Below are 16,786 nucleotides of genomic sequence, written 5' to 3' on the forward strand. Positions count from 1 at the left end.
AAGATCAATGACAGGAAGCTGGACAGCTGGAGGAGGAACTGAACTGGTGCGTCTGAGCTTCCCCGTTAGTATTCACATTAACAAAACCGACCCAGCATTAAATCCATGGAAATAAACTTGGGGTCGGCAGCACCGATGGCCAGCTGTGCCTAGAGGGGAGGGTCAGGTGCGCTGCACTCCAGGGGTAGTAGGAAGCCAGCCTGTGCCCTGATGGAAGGGGCAAACCACGTACTGTTGGCCAACTGTGCCCGGAAGGGAGGGGCCGTTGAACCCCGGGGATAGAGGAGGGAATCCAGCCCCACTGGCCAGCTGTGCCTGGAAGGGAGGGGCCGTTGCACCCCGGTGATGGAGGGGGGAACCCAGCACCGCTGGCCAGCTGTGCCCGGAGGGGAGGCGCTGCACCCCGGGAATGGAGGGGGGAACCCAGCACCGCTGGCCAGCTGTGCCCGGAGGGGAGGGGCCGTTGCACCCCGGGGATGGAGGCGGGAACCCAGCACCGCTGGCCAGCTGTGCCCGGAGGGGAGGGGCCGTTGCACCCCGGGGATGGAGGGGGGAACCCAGCCCCGCTGGCCAGCTGTGCCCGGAAGGGAGGCGCTGCACCCCGGTGATGGAGGGGGGAACCCAGCACCGCTGGCCAGCTGTGCCCGGAGGGGAGGGGCCGTTGCACCCCAGGAGATGGAGGGGGGAACCCAGCACCTCTGGCCAGCTGTGCCCGGAGGGAGTGGGACGCTGCGGACCCCTCGCACCCTGGCTAGGGGGGGTCACGGCTCCATCCCAGCGCCCGGCCGGAGCCCCCGCCCCCAGGTCCCGCTCTCACCTCCGCCCGGAGCCGCTCGGCTAGCGGAGCCTCCGGCGGCGGCAGCAGCCCCGACTCCTCCCCCTGAGCCGCCGCCTCTCGCGAGAAGCCGGCCGGGGGGTCCGGCCAGTGGGGCCGCAGCGCAGGCGCCGCTCGGTCCAGCCGCGGGCGCCCCGCGGGCCTGTCCCTCCGCCCCGCCCCGCGCCGGCCGCTCGGCTCCCCGCGGGGACCCGGCCCCTGGCTCGCTGGAGCCGTTGCACTGCGGGGCTGGAACGGAGCCCGGGCGCGCAGCTCCTGCTTGGCTCCCCCCGCCGAGCGAGGTTCGGCCCCAGCCCCGTGGGTGCAGCCCCCCGTGCCCCGACCCCGACCCCGCTCCGGGGTAGGGGATGGCGGGTAAAAGTCAGGGCACGCCGCAGGGGTGAACTCTTCCAGGGCATCCGCGTGGGAAGCGTTTTCACACATGGGAGTTCTCTGGGCCCAACTCGGTTCAAGTTCTGCAGGAGTTGGATGGAAGTTGCAAGAGCTGCTACGCCCCCTTCTCCCACGATAGCGGCACTCCTTGCATGGGACCATGGGGATCCAATCCACGGGAAACCACACGGTCTAACGATGGCGGGGGCGAGGGAGAACTGGCTTCTGTTCTCCACTCTGCCACTGACCTGCTGTTCATCCGTGGTCAAGCTGCTTAACTTCCATGCCTCAGTTTCCCTATTTGTAAGATCTGGGCAGTACCAGCCTCTGTAAAGCCCCTCGAGGCTCATGTGAAAGGCATGATATAAATGCAGAGTATGGATCCAGGCAGAAGGGCCCAGAGTATTTGGAGTTCATCCATCCAGGCTGAAGGGCCTCTCTGTTCAGTCTCGTTCACTGAGTGATCTATTCATATCGCCTTAAAGCAACTGTCTGCCAAGTCCCTCGCCCCTTCATTGCCTACTGGGACAGCTCTGCTCCCTTCTCTGGGATTTTTCCATCTCTCTTTCAGGGTGCAAATATTTCCTAACGGAACTAAATTGTTTATCCCTGTGGGTGGCTCTCTCTCACATATTCATTTGCATCCTAATAGCAAACAAAACTTCCCCCTCTGCACTGGACTGGAGTCAGCAGGAGAGTTTGTATGTAGCATCTGAGCTGAAGGGCTGCCAGTCAAGCAGCAATGGCAAGCCTACAAAAATGCTATACAGCTTCCCCTCTGTAAACCAGGCCAGAGACTGAGGGATTAGAGTTGGCATCAGATTAGAAAGCAGTTTCCATGAATATGATCTGTTGCTTGTGGCTCAGGTGCCAATAGCAACAGGTACTCAAAATAATTTGTGGGAAATGGGAAGCCAAGGATTGCTCATATTCTCCTCTCAAGCAGACAAAGCTAGACGAATATGGGTATAACAATTACAAAAAGAATCTTAGCTCTCTTAAAAGATTTATGGGAAACCCACTGCACTGTAAAACTATATTAACCAGTTACTGGTAGTAGGAAAACTTGTTAGTAGTTATATTAACCTAAAAATCATTGTTGAATTGGTTACTGATTTTGTAACCAGCTTGAAGTAGAAAAAATACTTTAGGCAAGTTTATTTTGTGCAAGTATTTAGTTTTGTGTGGATCGTGGAATGCCGGGTGCCTAGAGATGAATTGACAGAAAAGACCAGTCGTGCAGCAGGGCCTGTTTCTGTTGCAGGCTGGTGTTTTGGTTCTGTGCTTTGGGGGAGAGAGACCACTTAGAAGTGACCTGCTCCGAGGTAGGCATCTCGGTTGTGCAAATTTGCACGGTGAGACCTGTGATCTCTGCCTGCTGCACCTCCTGTGAAGATGAAGGCAGCTACAAGCTATCCCATTTGTGCAAATTCGGTGCAGCCCTTGGGCTTCCAGCAAGTTGTCAATTATGTGAACCTTAGGTGGGCAAAGTTTGAGCTCCCCTAATTTAACACACCTAAAAGTTATCACACAAAAGGCCCAGAGGAGTTTAAATTCTTGTCTCTTTCCTCACACGTAAAAGGCAAGAACAGGAGAGTCTGTCGTTCCAGGTCAGAGGCAATGTCCTTCATCTGAGTTCTGAACATTAGTGCCCTCTCTCTCCTATGATACAGACACTCAGCTTCAAGAGACTGAAGACCGACTCTTTGGAGTGCAGTAACACAGACATACTGACTCCAAGTGTCTGAGGTCTTCTTTCTCAAATCTCTACATTCATATTTTTTTAACTTAAATGTAGGAAAATGATTAAAAAACATTGCATACAATGGCTCCGATTCATCTTCAGCTGTGTGGGGTTCCTGGAAAATTAGCATCAGGTTCCATTTGTTTCCAAATGCGCAACCTCCAGTCTGAGTTATGTCCACAAACCAGTGCCTTAGTGTCAGGCTTCAAAGTAGCAGCCTGTGAGGGGAATAGGATCTAGCTTCTGAACACTGACTTTTCAGAGTGAATCAGCCCAAAGGTATTTAGCAGAGATGTACACATTTGGAACATTCATGGTATTCCATCGCACTAAGTTTCTTGCTCCCATCTGGTTCACATGGTGTCCTGTAAATAGAAGACTGGCTCAAGGCCTGCTGGAATGGGTTTATTTTCACATGGTCTGTGCTTATTTTATCTAGGTGTGCTTTTTATTTCTTTGCAAGTTCTCCTGGCCCCTCTTGTCTACAATGTGACTCATCAGGCTTTCTGCTGTTTAACAGAGAACTCAAAGAGGAGTGTCCATCAGACCTTATTACATTATACTGAAATAGTGAATAATTCTTCATAATACATACTTTGCACTTGTATTGCATTCCATTCAAGGATCTCAAATCAAGCCTCCCAATCCAAGGTGAAGTAGTGGATTATTACTATCCCTAGTTGACAGATGTGGAAACAGAGGCCCAGAGTGGTTAAGTGACATGCCTAAGGTTGCATAGTAAATCAGTGGCAGAACTGGGGACAGTATCTAAGCATCCTGACTCCATTGTCCTGTGCTTTAGCTGCACAAAGACCCTTCATAATTTACATCCCTTTTGAAACTGAATGAAGCCATAAAGATGACATTTCCTTACATGCTTGCACTGAATGCCAAGCGGGTGGCAAAGTGGGTGTGGAGAGAAGCTATTCATATTTGGGAAATAAAGACAACATTTATTCAATGGAATGGCCACCCTGTGCCACTTTATTTGCAACGTGAAGAAAATAACAGGGCCAAGAAAGGAAAATGGTAAGTCTAGTATTGATTTACAAAACGCATGTCCCTCCAAGAAACCAGGGGGAGAACTGCTGGAAAGAGGGGTTTGGTTTTTAAGAAGAAAAACACATTGCCTTTGTTCACCTCCAACCCAGCTCATAACAAAGTCTCTGCCAGCCACCAAACCTCTTTTTCAAGCTCCTGTCAGATCTGAAATGCTCTGCACGTGGCCAAGTGCTTAGAACGCCGCTGGCTGCTCCCACTGCCAAACATCTGCTCAGCTGAGCAGCATTCCAGATAGGCTTCACCTTTTCCAGCTCCAAGACAATGCGTATAAACCTCTGAGAAGAGGGCAGGGGATACTTCAAAAGAGTCTGCAATTTCTTTTGATAATTAAATAGCCTCCCCCCCACCCCCATATGTGTGGGACGTTTCCACAGAAAAGAGGATATGCTGCATGCAGAATCCCAGATGGTGGACTCCATACTGCTGTCTCCTGGAGTAAGAATGCTGATGGACAAATGGGGTTTCCTTTTCTTTTGCATGTTATTAACAAAAGAACCCGCAGTTCATCTTAAAGGAAACTAACAGCTGGAGCACAGTGCAAAAAAAAAAAAAAAAAAAACTGTAGAGAGGCTGTGGGGGAAGCACCAAAGCAGTGTGCACACCTCCCCTTCCGCTTCCCAGCCTCAGAGCATACTGCTTAAAATGAGTATTAAGAAAAACCCTCCCTACTTTTTAGTACCCCTGTAGTCCTGGTCCCCGGGAACAGATGGAATCTTGCTCTCCCTGGTGATTTTATTTTGACCTCGGCAGGTTCTTGAAGCTTGTGATTGGTTGGTTCTTCGGCTGGTTGCTGGCACCATCTATGGGCCCTACGTGCGAAGGAAGATTGAGATGTTTTTTATCATCATATTACAGGAGAAGTGTCTTGCCTCAGTGTTCCAGAGTAAAGGAAACACTAAGCCTTGAACCTCACTGACTGGCATGAGGCGCACTCAGCATTGGTCAGAGCTGGAAAGAGATACTGGTAGTTTTGGGGCCAGATGGAAAGCCAGCTTTTCATTCACTTCCTTAAGCGTGTGAGAGAATCTTAGTGCAATGCATTAAATAGCCGGAGCACATTCTCATATTACAGCAGTGCTTCCTACATGGATCAGACGGGGATTGTGAACACATCTGAAAATGTTCTCCTCTCCCCCCAAAGGAGTTAGTTTTGGCCAAAGGGGAGGAGGAATGTAACAGAGATGTTTGGAATGTTTTGAGTTATCTGCTGAAGCGTGTGGCTTAAAAGTTTGGCTGTAAGAGACATACGCACAGGATTGCTTTTCCAAGCAAGCAGCTTGTGTGGCACCTACAATGCATTCAGTTACGCCTACTACAGAGCAAGCGTCATAAGGAAGTATTTAATAGCGGAATATTGATGTCTTCCATACTGACCTTTGACCCGCTTTTGTAGGACCTGGCCTCTGGTCTGACCTGCATTGCTCTGCTGAACGGTGCTTGGGGGAGTGTTGCTTATCTCCAGCACCTGTAATGGATTTTCTTCTTGATAGCATGAGAGAGAGAGAGAGAGACAGAGACCTTTACTAGAAACAATGGGAAAGGAACACAGTTTATGTAGCAAGCAATGACCATTCAGTATAGGATTCACTAATGGACCAGCTGAAATAAATGGAAGGGCTGCAAATGAAATGTTAACAGTATCTATCTTTGGGAAACAAACTTAAAAGGGAAAGAATTTAGCTGTGGTGGAAGGGACCAGGATGGGGATTGAGACTTTCAGAGTCTCCACAGGGATCTGAATGCCTGACTCCAGTTAGAATTTAATGGAAATTGGGCATCCAGTTCCCGACCCTAACCAGCTTTGAAAATCCCACCCTGAAGTCCTCTGTGTTCAGCCACAGATCAGGTGTAGCAGTCTGAGCACAATGTGCCTCAAGCCTGACCTGGACTGGCTAGCCCTTGGGCTGTGAGATGGTTATACAACAGGCTTATTCAGTTTTTGGCCTCTGCTGAGGATGCCAAAATGGAGGCCAGCCAGTTCCAGTTGTGGACTCCTGTCTGCTGGGCACTGGTCAGAAACCAATAACTTGTTTCATATACGACACTGAACAGAAGTGAGATGATAACTTTTGGACACTACAGTATGGGGACATATTTGAGCCAGCCACTTCCAGAGGAAACGCTTCTGAAATCCCATTACTCATCAAGTCTACCTGAAACACAGTTTTTGTGCGTAAGTATCAGGCTCCTTAGATAAGTTCATTTTCAGCATAAACCTCTGCTGTGGCTTGTTTCTCAAACACTAATCCACATGTTGCTGCCATACAGATGGAGTCACATCAGGAACCTGGGGTCCTACCTGTATGGGGACTGATGGGGAATTTGACCTTGGTGGCAGCAGGAGTGGCATGGGATAAGTTGCTCATGATCTTCAACGGCTGGAAGAGTTTAGCTCCGGGCAGCTGGTCCTCAGAAACATTGTCCATATTGTGGCTCGAGGGAGTCCGATGCTTTGCTTTCGAGATCTGAAAGACACCGTCAAGGATGCTATTGACTTAAACCTCCCAATTCAGGAGGCTCTATTCTCTGACCGTGGGCCACATTACACCAAAACAGGTTCCCTCACTCCCTTGTCAGTCTCTTTGGCTCAGGCTGCCCTTTAGGAAGGGGATAGAAATGGTGTTGGGGATATGTGACGTGTCAGCGTGAGTTATTCAAAACATTATCTGCGTTATAACTCAGTGCTCCCTCCATCCTTGGACATAGCTTTCTCCTCTGGCACTACTGTATGTGGCCTGTTTCCCCACCCACCTCTGGCTGCTGCTGCACCTATCCCCAATGGCTTCCTTTCACTACTGCCTCCAAAACCACCTCTGCTAAGTCCTCCACCTGGTCTCTACCTCCTGATCTACCCATCCCCCCTGAAGGAAACATACAAAGTGTCTACCTTTTGGGAGATTGGTTCAAGGGAACGAGATCTTTTCTTCCTGGCTTTCCTCTCAGCTGATTTCTCTCGTTCTCGATCCTTCTTCAGTTCTCTCTTGGCTGTGTAGTACAGCTGCTCCTTTCTCTGGGACTCCGCTGAGAGGCTCTCGATACTCACAGTGTCTTTCACGTGAGGCTCTGGAGTGAAGCTGGACTGCAGATATTTCGGCTCCAATATATCCTCCTCAAAGAAATGCCCCGAGGCGAGTTCACTCCCATGATCTCTGTGTCGGGCTCTGGAACGCCGTCTGGCTGCAATGCGGGAGATGCTTTTGGTGCTAACAGCAATCTCCGTCAAGGCCTCCAGACTCAGTGGGGCAAGAGCGATCTCTGCAGCTGACTTTCTCCTATTTAAGTCCAGGGAGGTAGGGGAACATAGCTTGGAGGTCATCTTTCCTACAGCAACGCCAGTTGGTTTCTGCTAAAAATCAAAGCCAGGGAATCAGACAACTTAGGATTTGCTTTTTACTTAACACTTAAGGTGTTTTTCATCTTCCAAGCATGTTAGAAACATTAATCAATCATTACCACACTCCAGAGAAGTTGGTAGATGTCAGTATATCCATTTTTGCAGATGGGGAAACTGAGTTAGAGAGAGTAAGGGAAATACCCAAGGTTACAAAAGGAGTCAGCCTTGGGATTAGAACCAGGAGTAACTGCCTCTTGGTCCTGTGCTCAGGCATTAGGCCATGTCATAGACTCTCCCAAAGTGTCCATAAATTAGCCCCAAAGGAATCATATGTGATTAGATTCTTAAAAGAATTTTACAAAGGCATCATTACATGAGATGGCACCAGAAAGTACCAAACTCCATCCAGCTTCAGCTTTTGTGGGGAACAAGCAACATTCCTGGCCTGAGTATTGCAACATCAACACAACTGTCAGAGAAGCTTGACACCTGAGCAAGAGTCACTTCATCATCTTCCTTCCTCCAGATAGACACGGGTACAAATATTACTTTGTGCCTTTGATGCGCTGAGTAGAAAATACATTGGTCTACAGGAACTGGCTATTGATCTAGAGGTATCTGTCATATCACTTCCCTGTCCCATAATTTATGTTGTATCTATCAAGGTATTTATATGACTCTCATCACAGGAGTTACTGAGCATCCCATGAACATTCATTTATCCTTCCCGCCTGTGTGGTAGGGATTACTACTGTCCCTGTTGTACAGATAGACAACTGGGGCCTGTAGAGATCAGGTGATTTGCCTAGAGATCAGGTGATTTGCCTAAGTCTGTCGTGGAGGTGGGAGTAGAACCCACAGCACTTGAATCCCAGCCTTATTCCTTATCTTCCTCATCTAGAAAACTAGTCTTGGACTCCTCACTGCATCATACAACTTGCAGCCACGATGGGTCTGACTGCTACGTGCACCCTGCTCTTGTCAGAGGAAAGTGCTGTCTGTGGCAGCTAGACCTTGAACTCTGTGCCTGCCAGTACTGACCTGGTGCAGTGGGGTTCTTGGCAAGCGAAAGAAAGTAGGGCTGAGATGGGTATCTGGATTCCCCAGTTTCCTAGCAGGTGTCGTTTTAGATGATCTGTAGCTGTCACTGTGAAAAACACACACACGGAGACGTGAATAGATTGAATTACATGTATAAGAGTCAGGCACTGGGCCCTGAGGGGAACGCTAGTCAGCCCTTCTGGAGTGTTTGGAGACACCTGTTTGGATTAACTCCTCCAAAATGTAGGGGAAACCAGGACTGATTTAAAAGCAGGGGCAGGGAGGGAAGTTCTAGGGTGGAAAGAGAACTTCAGAACTCAAGGAAACATAGAGAGGACCCTGAACCCACTTAAAAGAGCTTCATTAATATATATTGGTTAAACTCTTTCACTGATTGGTTTAGAACCGAAGTCCCTCCCACCCTACCCCACCCCACCCCATTCCATCCCATCCCATCCAATCCACTCACTCCCTGGAGAAAATTCTAAAACACAGAGCTACCTAGCAATTGCATAATACAACAGGGACTTCTTTCCTATTGGCTCCCTTTTCTGGGGGTTCCTCTAACATGGTCACTCGTTTGGGGATCTGGCCTCTAGAAACCAAGTCTGGCTTGGGACTCACATTGGAGAGACTTTGGGGGGCTCTGCATCATTGCGCAATGTTCACCTTAGTAAGTATGTTACTACAACATCTTGGTTTCCCTTTTCCTCTCCCCTGCCCTGCCCCATAAAAAGCTCAATGCAAGCAGCTGGCTATTTGTACTGTCTGTCAAGTTGCCTCTCACTCCTGTTTTATTCTGTCATTGGTTTGATCTCCGCACAATAAATTGCAATTTTATATTTTCCATGTCAGGTGATACCTTCCTGGGCCTGATCCTGCTCATACCGAAATCAATAGGGGTTTTGTCACTTAGTTCAATGGGATCAGAATTAGGCCCTTCGTGGAACATCTGTGTTATTGAACCAGTGAAGGACTAAATCGGACGGGGTGGGGGCAGAGGTTTCCTAAAGGCTACAAGATTTTTCACCTCTGTGCTTAGCAAATGGCATGTTCGGAAAGTCCAGGACTAGGGCAGGACATGAAAAGACTGCAGAGTTCAAACCAATAGCAAACCCCTGTGGCACATGAGATTCACATCCCTAATTATGTGTGGCAGACTGATATTCCTTTCAACCCACCGATAACAGCAGATAGTCGGTGCTTCAGCCACATTCAAAATATAACCTCAATCTCTACACCAGCCACACACAATCCAACTCAGAAAAGATAATGGGCAAGTTACATAGTATAAAAGCAACAGAGAGTCCTGTGGAACCTTTAAGACTAACAGATGTATTGGAGCATCCGACGAAGTGGGCATTCACCCACAAAAGCTTATGCTCCAATACATCTGTTAGTCTTAAAGGTGCCACAGGACTCTCTGTTGCTTTTTACAGATCCAGACTAACATGGCTACCCCTCTGATACTTGATAGTATAAAAGGACAGTGCCGACAGACCTCTAGCCATAGCAGCACAGGTAACACTCTGAAATTAACTGCTGAGATGCAAGGCCCGGGAGAATGGGGCTGATGATGGGCATGTGGACAGAATAGATGGAAATGCATTCACCTCTCTGACTCCAAGACAATGGACGGAAGCTCAAACTTTGCTCCAGAAGGAAGACCCTTCCTGTTGCCAGATAGCCCTTTTCTGGCCTCTTCTTTGTTTAGGTCCAGCTGCTGAGCTATATTCAGAGCAGAGCCACCCTGGGGCCACAGAAAAAAAGGAGGTTGGTGGGACTGTAGGCAGACACAGCATAGATTTTTTTCAGTACAAACCCCTCTTCACTCAGTCGGCTTCTTTACACACAGATCTCCTAATGCAATAGCCACCTGCCCTCTCTCTTGAATCCCTCATTACAACCTGTATTTTATTTTCAGTTTGAGACATAGCTTTGGCCTGGCACTGAAGGAGCGAAGAGAAAAATCTGAAAGCAAGGGGCATGTAAGAGGATTTCCCCACTTCATCTGCATCTGTAAACCCTCCAGCCCACAAACCTAATGGGCTTTGTTTGGCTCAAAAGGCACCAATCCACAGCACAGCACAGCTTCCTACACATGCCCAGTTACTGTTGGAGCCTTTGCAACAGAGCTAGCCTCCTAATCAAATGCAGGGAAGTTGGCTGATGAAGCATGTGTGGTTTTCTTCTTCAGGATTCAAAGCCACAACCTGCCATCACCCATTAACATTAAAGAGAGTGTCTGGAATAATTTTGGTTTCTGTATATCAACGTGACTGACAGCAAGTTTATTATTCAGAGTGAAAACCAATTCTGTGTCAGGTTTATCAGAGACGAGTCATAATAAATGTGAGGAGCTGCCACTGGGGAGTCCCACCTGTTATTACAAGACATTAAGAAGTTGTCAGTAAAATATCACCATCTCAAGAAATACTCACAAAATCTGCAAAATGAGCAGAGACTGGCAACGTATTCCCTTTTCCTTCTGACCAGGAGTTCCTAGGATTCGAATGCTGGCTGTGTTTAGCATGCAGGATGCCTTTAGAGGTGATGGACACCTTTGGTTATCAGGGGAAGCAGGTTTACCCACAGTAACTCTGGCTCTCCAAATGTATTGTCTCCACAGAGCTCTGCTGTAGGAACTGCCTGCCTGGCCACAGAATCTTCTGAGTCGTAGTTGTCAGTGAGGGGGGCATACATATCCCTCAAACCCAACATGATAGGGACTGAGGGGAATACCCTGCCCCTTCCAGCTGTCTCCTGGTTCCTCTCTACCTCCAGAAGCCCTAGGCCTTAAGCTCTGAGACAAACAAGAGTGTAGATCCACTAAATAACAAGAGTATCTCCACCTAAGTAACACCTGAACACTAGCCATTCCTCAGGAGGTGGGCTGAAGAGGACCATCTGCTGAATGGTGACTGACCTATTATCTTCCCCAAATCAGCATGCCATGTGGTATTGAGGCTCCAATCCAGAAAAGCACTTAAGCCTGGCACTGAATGGAATTCGCTGAGCTGGGTTCAGCTCTGCCTTACCCTCAGCGTGCTGGACATCACAGAGTGAAGCAGGAGCAAGCGGGTCAGGGTCCCCTCCTCTAGCTCACGGCAGTGCAGTTGATACAGCGTCCCCAGGGTCTCTGGGACAGGGATGTCATGGCCTGGAGTGGGGGGGGGGTGGGAAGGGAGAAAGTTAGGGATCACAGCAGAAGCAACAGCTGGCCTGATTTTTCAAAGGTGCTGAGCACCCACAGCTTACGTTAAAGCCAAGGGAGGACAGTGCAGAATTTGGCCCATGAGCAGGAAGGCCTCTAGATGGAATTATTTCTAATGTTCCCCATTTGTCATCAGCTGCTCTCACTCCAGAGCAGGAGTAGTGCTGGAATTTTACCTTTGATCAGCATTTGCTGCTGCTGAATGATTTCCTCGCAGAGCAGCCCGTGCTGCTGCTGCCGCTGGATGACAAAATCCTTCTGGCACAGCAGATTCTCCTTGTACAAGGCATTCGCCTGCAACTCCGTGTTCCCCACCTCCAGCTCATGAGCCTTGCAGAGAAGTCTCAGCACCTCTCGCTGGTCCTCACTGGTGATTTGTTTGGGTAACAGCTTCTCCATCTGGGAGGCTTTTTTCTTGGCATTGGCTAAGCGCCGCTCCAGCTCCGACTGAAAAGGAAAATGAAGGTTTGCGTGCACCAGCGGCTCTGCACTGAGGTTTGGTAACATTTATTTATTAAATGCTCAAGATACAGCTCTGGTATCTGATCTGGTCCAGCTATCTGCAGGAAGAGATTATACTTCCCTCTTCCTGGAAATGGGACCTAGGCGCATTTTGTTTAGCAGTGATGATGAAGATCATTCATGTTCTGGTATTGCTCACAATGTGGCTAGGTAATGTCCAAACACACAAGAGGAGACAGTCCCCAGCCTGAAGAATTTACCAATGTGAAATGCTGTCTAAGCATAAAGAATTACTGGAGTACTTTACAAACACCAGCTAATGAATCCACATAGCACCCCTGAGAAGGAGGTACAGAAATATGATTATCCTCATTTTACAGATGGGGAAAAGGAGATAGAGAGAGTTTGTGACTTGCCCAAGTAAGAAGAAATCAGTGACAGAACCAGGATTAGAACTCAATTTCTAGCCCCTACCTCCGCTCACTATCCATGTTATCCGTATTTAAGTTCCTGTAAACATCTCATCATGACCATCTTAAATACTGGTGTGGTAATTTCCCAAAGCAACACTCCTCAGTGACTCATAACAAATACCCCTCTGCTTCCCAGGGGGAAATACAGGTACAATCTCTTCCCCTTGGTCTTATCACCGTAAGTGCAGCAGTGTCCCAAAAGCCTGTGGTACAGAGCCGTCTGTATACTGATACCATATTCTCAACCTCTCAGCTTCAACCTGCAGACAGGGCTCCCAACATCCATCAGAACTAGGGTTATATGCAGAGTGGCCAAAGGGTACGAGAGGACCTCTGCACAGAGTTGACTGCTCGTGTGCATTTTCTATTTCCTCTTTCAGGTCCTCTAGTGTCTAAAGTGCTGGCTCTGCCTCCATGTGATGCCCCACTATGCTGCTGACATCATAGCCACCCTGGTACTCCAGCTGGAGCATGGAACCAGGCTATGGAGAGGTCAGGTAAGTGCTTTATGCTTGCTCTCACCTTTAAGGTTGCTGTTTTTCGCAGCTCTGCCAACAGCATGTTGATCTCCTCTCTTGCTACAGTGACTTCATGAGGTTCAGGGGAACCTGCCCCCTCTACTTCTCTGTCTGCCTCCTCCATGTTTTCATCTTCCTTTCCGTTCACCAGCTTGTTATAACACTTCCGAGCATGCTGAGTCTTCTCTCGTTCCCAGCTGCCAGCAAAAATACAAGAGTGAAAACCATTAACAACTAAGGGCCCAGCAACAGTCACTCAAACACTAGTTAGCCAGTGACCCAATGCCATATTTGCCCAGTCTTCTGGTGCTTTCCCCATTTCTGCTTGCATGGCAACAGCTGAACTAACTACACTAAGCCTGACAGCACCATGGTCAAGAACATCACGTATAGTAGCCTGCAAACAATGTCCTAGTTTCTGGGGTGGATATAAAGAGAGTCTCCAGTGAGATGTTTAAACAGCAAAGGGAGCACTGCCTCTGCCATCACTACAAGCTGCTGTAGCAGCAGCTGTAGAGAGATATTTACTGGACCTACGTAATCTAATGGAGATTGTTTTTCTGAAACTTACCTGAATTTTATAGTGCTATAAAAATGTACAAAGGTGTTGAACAGACTGACAGATAACAAATAAGCACTGTACTCAGAACTTACCACAACTCATAGTTTGTCCAGTAGCAAGGACTGGTTTAGCTCTATTTACAATGGGAACGTGTACAGCTGCAGTATGGGAAGGTGGAGAGAACACAGCAGAAGTACAGGGCGAGATACCCCAGAGTTGAGGATGTTAAGGCCAACAATCCAGGTTTGCCATGACGAGATAACATAGATTTCAATGAAAATTCAAGTCCAGGTTAGTGATCAGACACAGGCTTTTTTGGGGGGGGGATAAGGGGGGGAATCTACCATTTGCACTCTCAGTTGTGGCTCTAAACTTTATGCTGGAGAAAACTGGCAGAACCACCTGCTCAAGGTAGCATCATTACTTTGTATGAATGATACTTTTGACCACATGCAGCCTCTATGAATGAAGAACTAGTTTAACTCCTCGCTTACATTTCACAATGGCGGCTAAAGCCACAGAGTTTCCCAGGCTGGAGATCCAGTCCCTCTGGAAAGACACCACCATCTTACATTTCTACATATTGATGTTGCAACTGTAACTGATAACTGCAGTGTGTTGAAACCTGACCTCAACCGTGCTATCTCACTCCCCTCAGAAGCGCTAGGAGGGATCTGGTGCTTGTGTCCAGATGGCAGAATCTCCCTCCTATCATAGTGCAGCACACAATTAAATCACTATGACTCTATTAGGTTATTCTGCCCAGCGGTCTAAGACTCTCCTGCCTCAAGACCATGTTGAACTACCGTGGATGTTTTATCCCTTTTATCCAGAAAAGTCTCGTTTCCAAACAAACTCAGATACAGATTTATATATTTTTAAAGGAGTCTCTTCCCCCTGCAGAGCCCTGAAATAGTGATAGCCACCAAATTCTTGCCCTGCAGAACCCCCTCCGCACCCTGGGGAATGAACACATGCAGGATATGCAGGGAACAACTGACTTCTTGCTGGATAAGAGACATTGTTTACAGCAGGGGTCGGCAACCTTTCAGAAGTGGTGTGCTGAGTCTTCATTTATTCACTCTAATTTAAGGTTTCGCGTGCCAGTAATACATTTTAATGTTTTTAGAAGGTCTCTTTCTATAAGTCTATAATATATAACTAAACTATTGTTGTATGTAAAGTAAATAAGGTTTTTAAAATGTTTAAGAATCTTCATTTAAAATTAAATTAAAATGCAGAGCCCCCCCAGACCGGTGGCCAGGATTTGGGCAGTGTGAGTGCCACTGAAAATCAGCTTGCGTGCTGCCTGCGGCACACGTGCCATAGGTTGCCTACCCTTGGTTTACAGGCTCCATCTGTAACAACCCAGTGCAGCAGTAGGAATTGAGGGCACTTGGCTGGAGAGGCTCATGTCCGTGCATAATCAGCTCGAAGGTTGCTCTCGCCTTGTTAGTTCAATCTCTCTTGTGCACAGACTTCCTCTAACCACAACTGCCAAAGGGACAGTTATGTGAGCTGTTCTGTATGCCTATGTATGAGACTGGTGCGTGGCATGTAGTGAACCAAAAAAACGGATCTGCAACACTGTTTCTTACTCAAAACGTAGGCTACGTCTACACTGCAATTGGGAGGCAGGATTGCAGCACATGTAGACCTCCCTGAGCTAGCTCACTACAAATAGCAATGTGGCTGTGGTGGCCTGGATGGTGGCACAGGCTGCCTGCCTGAGTATATCCTCAGGGTCCCAGGCCGGACTGTACTCAGGTGGCTAACTTGTATCGCCAACAGTGCACTGCTATTTTTAGCAAGCTAGATCCACAGAATCATAGAATCTCAGGGTTGGAAGGGACCTCAGGAGGTTATCTTGTCCAACCCCCTGCTCAAAGCAGGACCAATCCCCAGACAGATTTTTACCCCAGTTCCCTAAATGGCCCCCTCAAGGATTGAATTCACAACCCTGGGTTTAGCAGGCCAATGCTCAAACCACTGAGCTATCCCTCCCCCCACCCAAGCTAGCTTGGGCACGCCTGCACCTGCTGTAGTCACCCCTCCTGATCACTATGTAGACACACTCTAAGTGCCTTTGGCAGGGAGCTGCAGCTATGTTACATTAGGGTTTCTCATAGTGATGGCAGGGATCTGCATATTAACTTTGTGCTCATCAGTAAGCGCCCAGCTATGCAGTGCTCGTACTCACTCGGCAATCGTTAGCAAATGCCTGGAGGTATCAATGTGTAGCTCAATGTTGGTGTGCTCCAGCTCCATGAGGCTGCGGCGCATCTCCATTTGCTCCTTGAAAGCCCCGATCAGCTGCTCCCGTAACTTGTTCATCTCTTGCCGGCTGTACGCCTCCGAATCCTGATGTGCCTCCACTGGGGGAGAAAACAACAGCGCTTCTGTTTCCAATCTGCCAGCTTCTCAGAACAACCCCCTGGGACCGATAAGGCCCAGAAGAGATTCCTTGGGGGCTATCACCCATTCCATGTGTTATGAGGCATGCCTGATACGAACCTTTGTTATTCAGCAATCCGTTGGGTCAGTGGTAGCGTTGTACTTTGAAGCCAATGGGACTATTAACTTTCAACATGTACTTAAGTGCTATGTTGTATCATGGCCACTTAGCCCAAAATAGTTTTCATCGGTGTTGCTTGGGAGGGAGTGGTGAGAAGAAGCCTGCATTGCAGGGGCACTTACCTAACTCTCAGGGAGGGAAAAGCAGAATCTGCTGCATTGTTTTCCCCTTCCTTGTTACTTGGGAGCTGTTTTCTCTGAAAACGGTCCAGAGTATTTTTGGCTGAGATCCACTAGCCTTTGGGGGCAAGGGGACTTGTCTATCAGACACCTTTACTATTTTCTGTTATTGGAAGGAACATTCCCCACGGTGAGATCAATTGAAAAATTATTCTGAAAACAAAGTACTCCAGGAACTGAAACAAAGCTCTCTGGTCTGACACAGTTAGTATCAGAGCCTGGAGATGGGCAGCAAAATAATAATGACATGATATCATTTGCCCTTATATATACACTGTTGTCACAGGATCTCAAAGCACTTTTCAAAGGCAGATGAACCTCATTTTCCAGTGGAGGAAATTGAGACACAGAGAGGCTAAGTGTCTGCCCAGAGTCACACAGCTAGTCAGTAGTAAAGATTGGAATGGAATCCAAG

General features: G+C 48.2%; 2 protein-coding genes across 6 annotated transcripts in view; both read right to left on the reverse strand.

The window, feature by feature from the left end:
• The window catches only part of CHST12 (carbohydrate sulfotransferase 12), a 13,588-nt gene extending 12,697 nt beyond the window's left edge, over nt 1-891 (reverse strand). The window contains exon 1 of the mRNA XM_026650715.1: nt 818-891. The gene's annotated coding sequence lies outside the window, so the exon portion shown is untranslated. The remainder of the gene's footprint in view (nt 1-817) is intronic.
• Nucleotides 892-4,476: 3,585 nt separating this feature from the next.
• LOC112117169 (kinesin-like protein KIF19) overlaps nt 4,477-16,786 on the reverse strand; it is a 28,817-nt gene continuing 16,507 nt past the window's right edge. For 3 of the 5 annotated variants that reach the window (XM_026650831.2, XM_026650830.2, XM_026650835.2), the window contains exons 11-20: nt 15,818-15,992; nt 13,060-13,252; nt 11,779-12,049; nt 11,427-11,548; nt 10,002-10,138; nt 8,389-8,494; nt 6,901-7,359; nt 6,313-6,478; nt 5,388-5,495; nt 4,477-4,822 (exon numbers count right to left, since the gene is read on the reverse strand). In XM_026650831.2, the coding sequence (XP_026506616.1) occupies nt 4,746-4,822; nt 5,388-5,495; nt 6,313-6,478; nt 6,901-7,359; nt 8,389-8,494; nt 10,002-10,138; nt 11,427-11,548; nt 11,779-12,049; nt 13,060-13,252; nt 15,818-15,992 (1,814 nt within the window). In that variant the 3' untranslated portion in view covers nt 4,477-4,745. The remainder of the gene's footprint in view (nt 4,823-5,387; nt 5,496-6,312; nt 6,479-6,900; nt 7,360-8,388; nt 8,495-10,001; nt 10,139-11,426; nt 11,549-11,778; nt 12,050-13,059; nt 13,253-15,817; nt 15,993-16,786) is intronic. The other 2 variants (XM_026650832.2, XM_026650833.2) reach the window with 2 other exon arrangements.

Source organism: Terrapene carolina, unplaced genomic scaffold (assembly GCF_002925995.2).
Source record: "Terrapene carolina triunguis isolate 2854851 unplaced genomic scaffold, T_m_triunguis-2.0 Scaffold93, whole genome shotgun sequence".
Lineage (NCBI taxonomy): Eukaryota > Metazoa > Chordata > Testudines > Emydidae > Terrapene > Terrapene triunguis.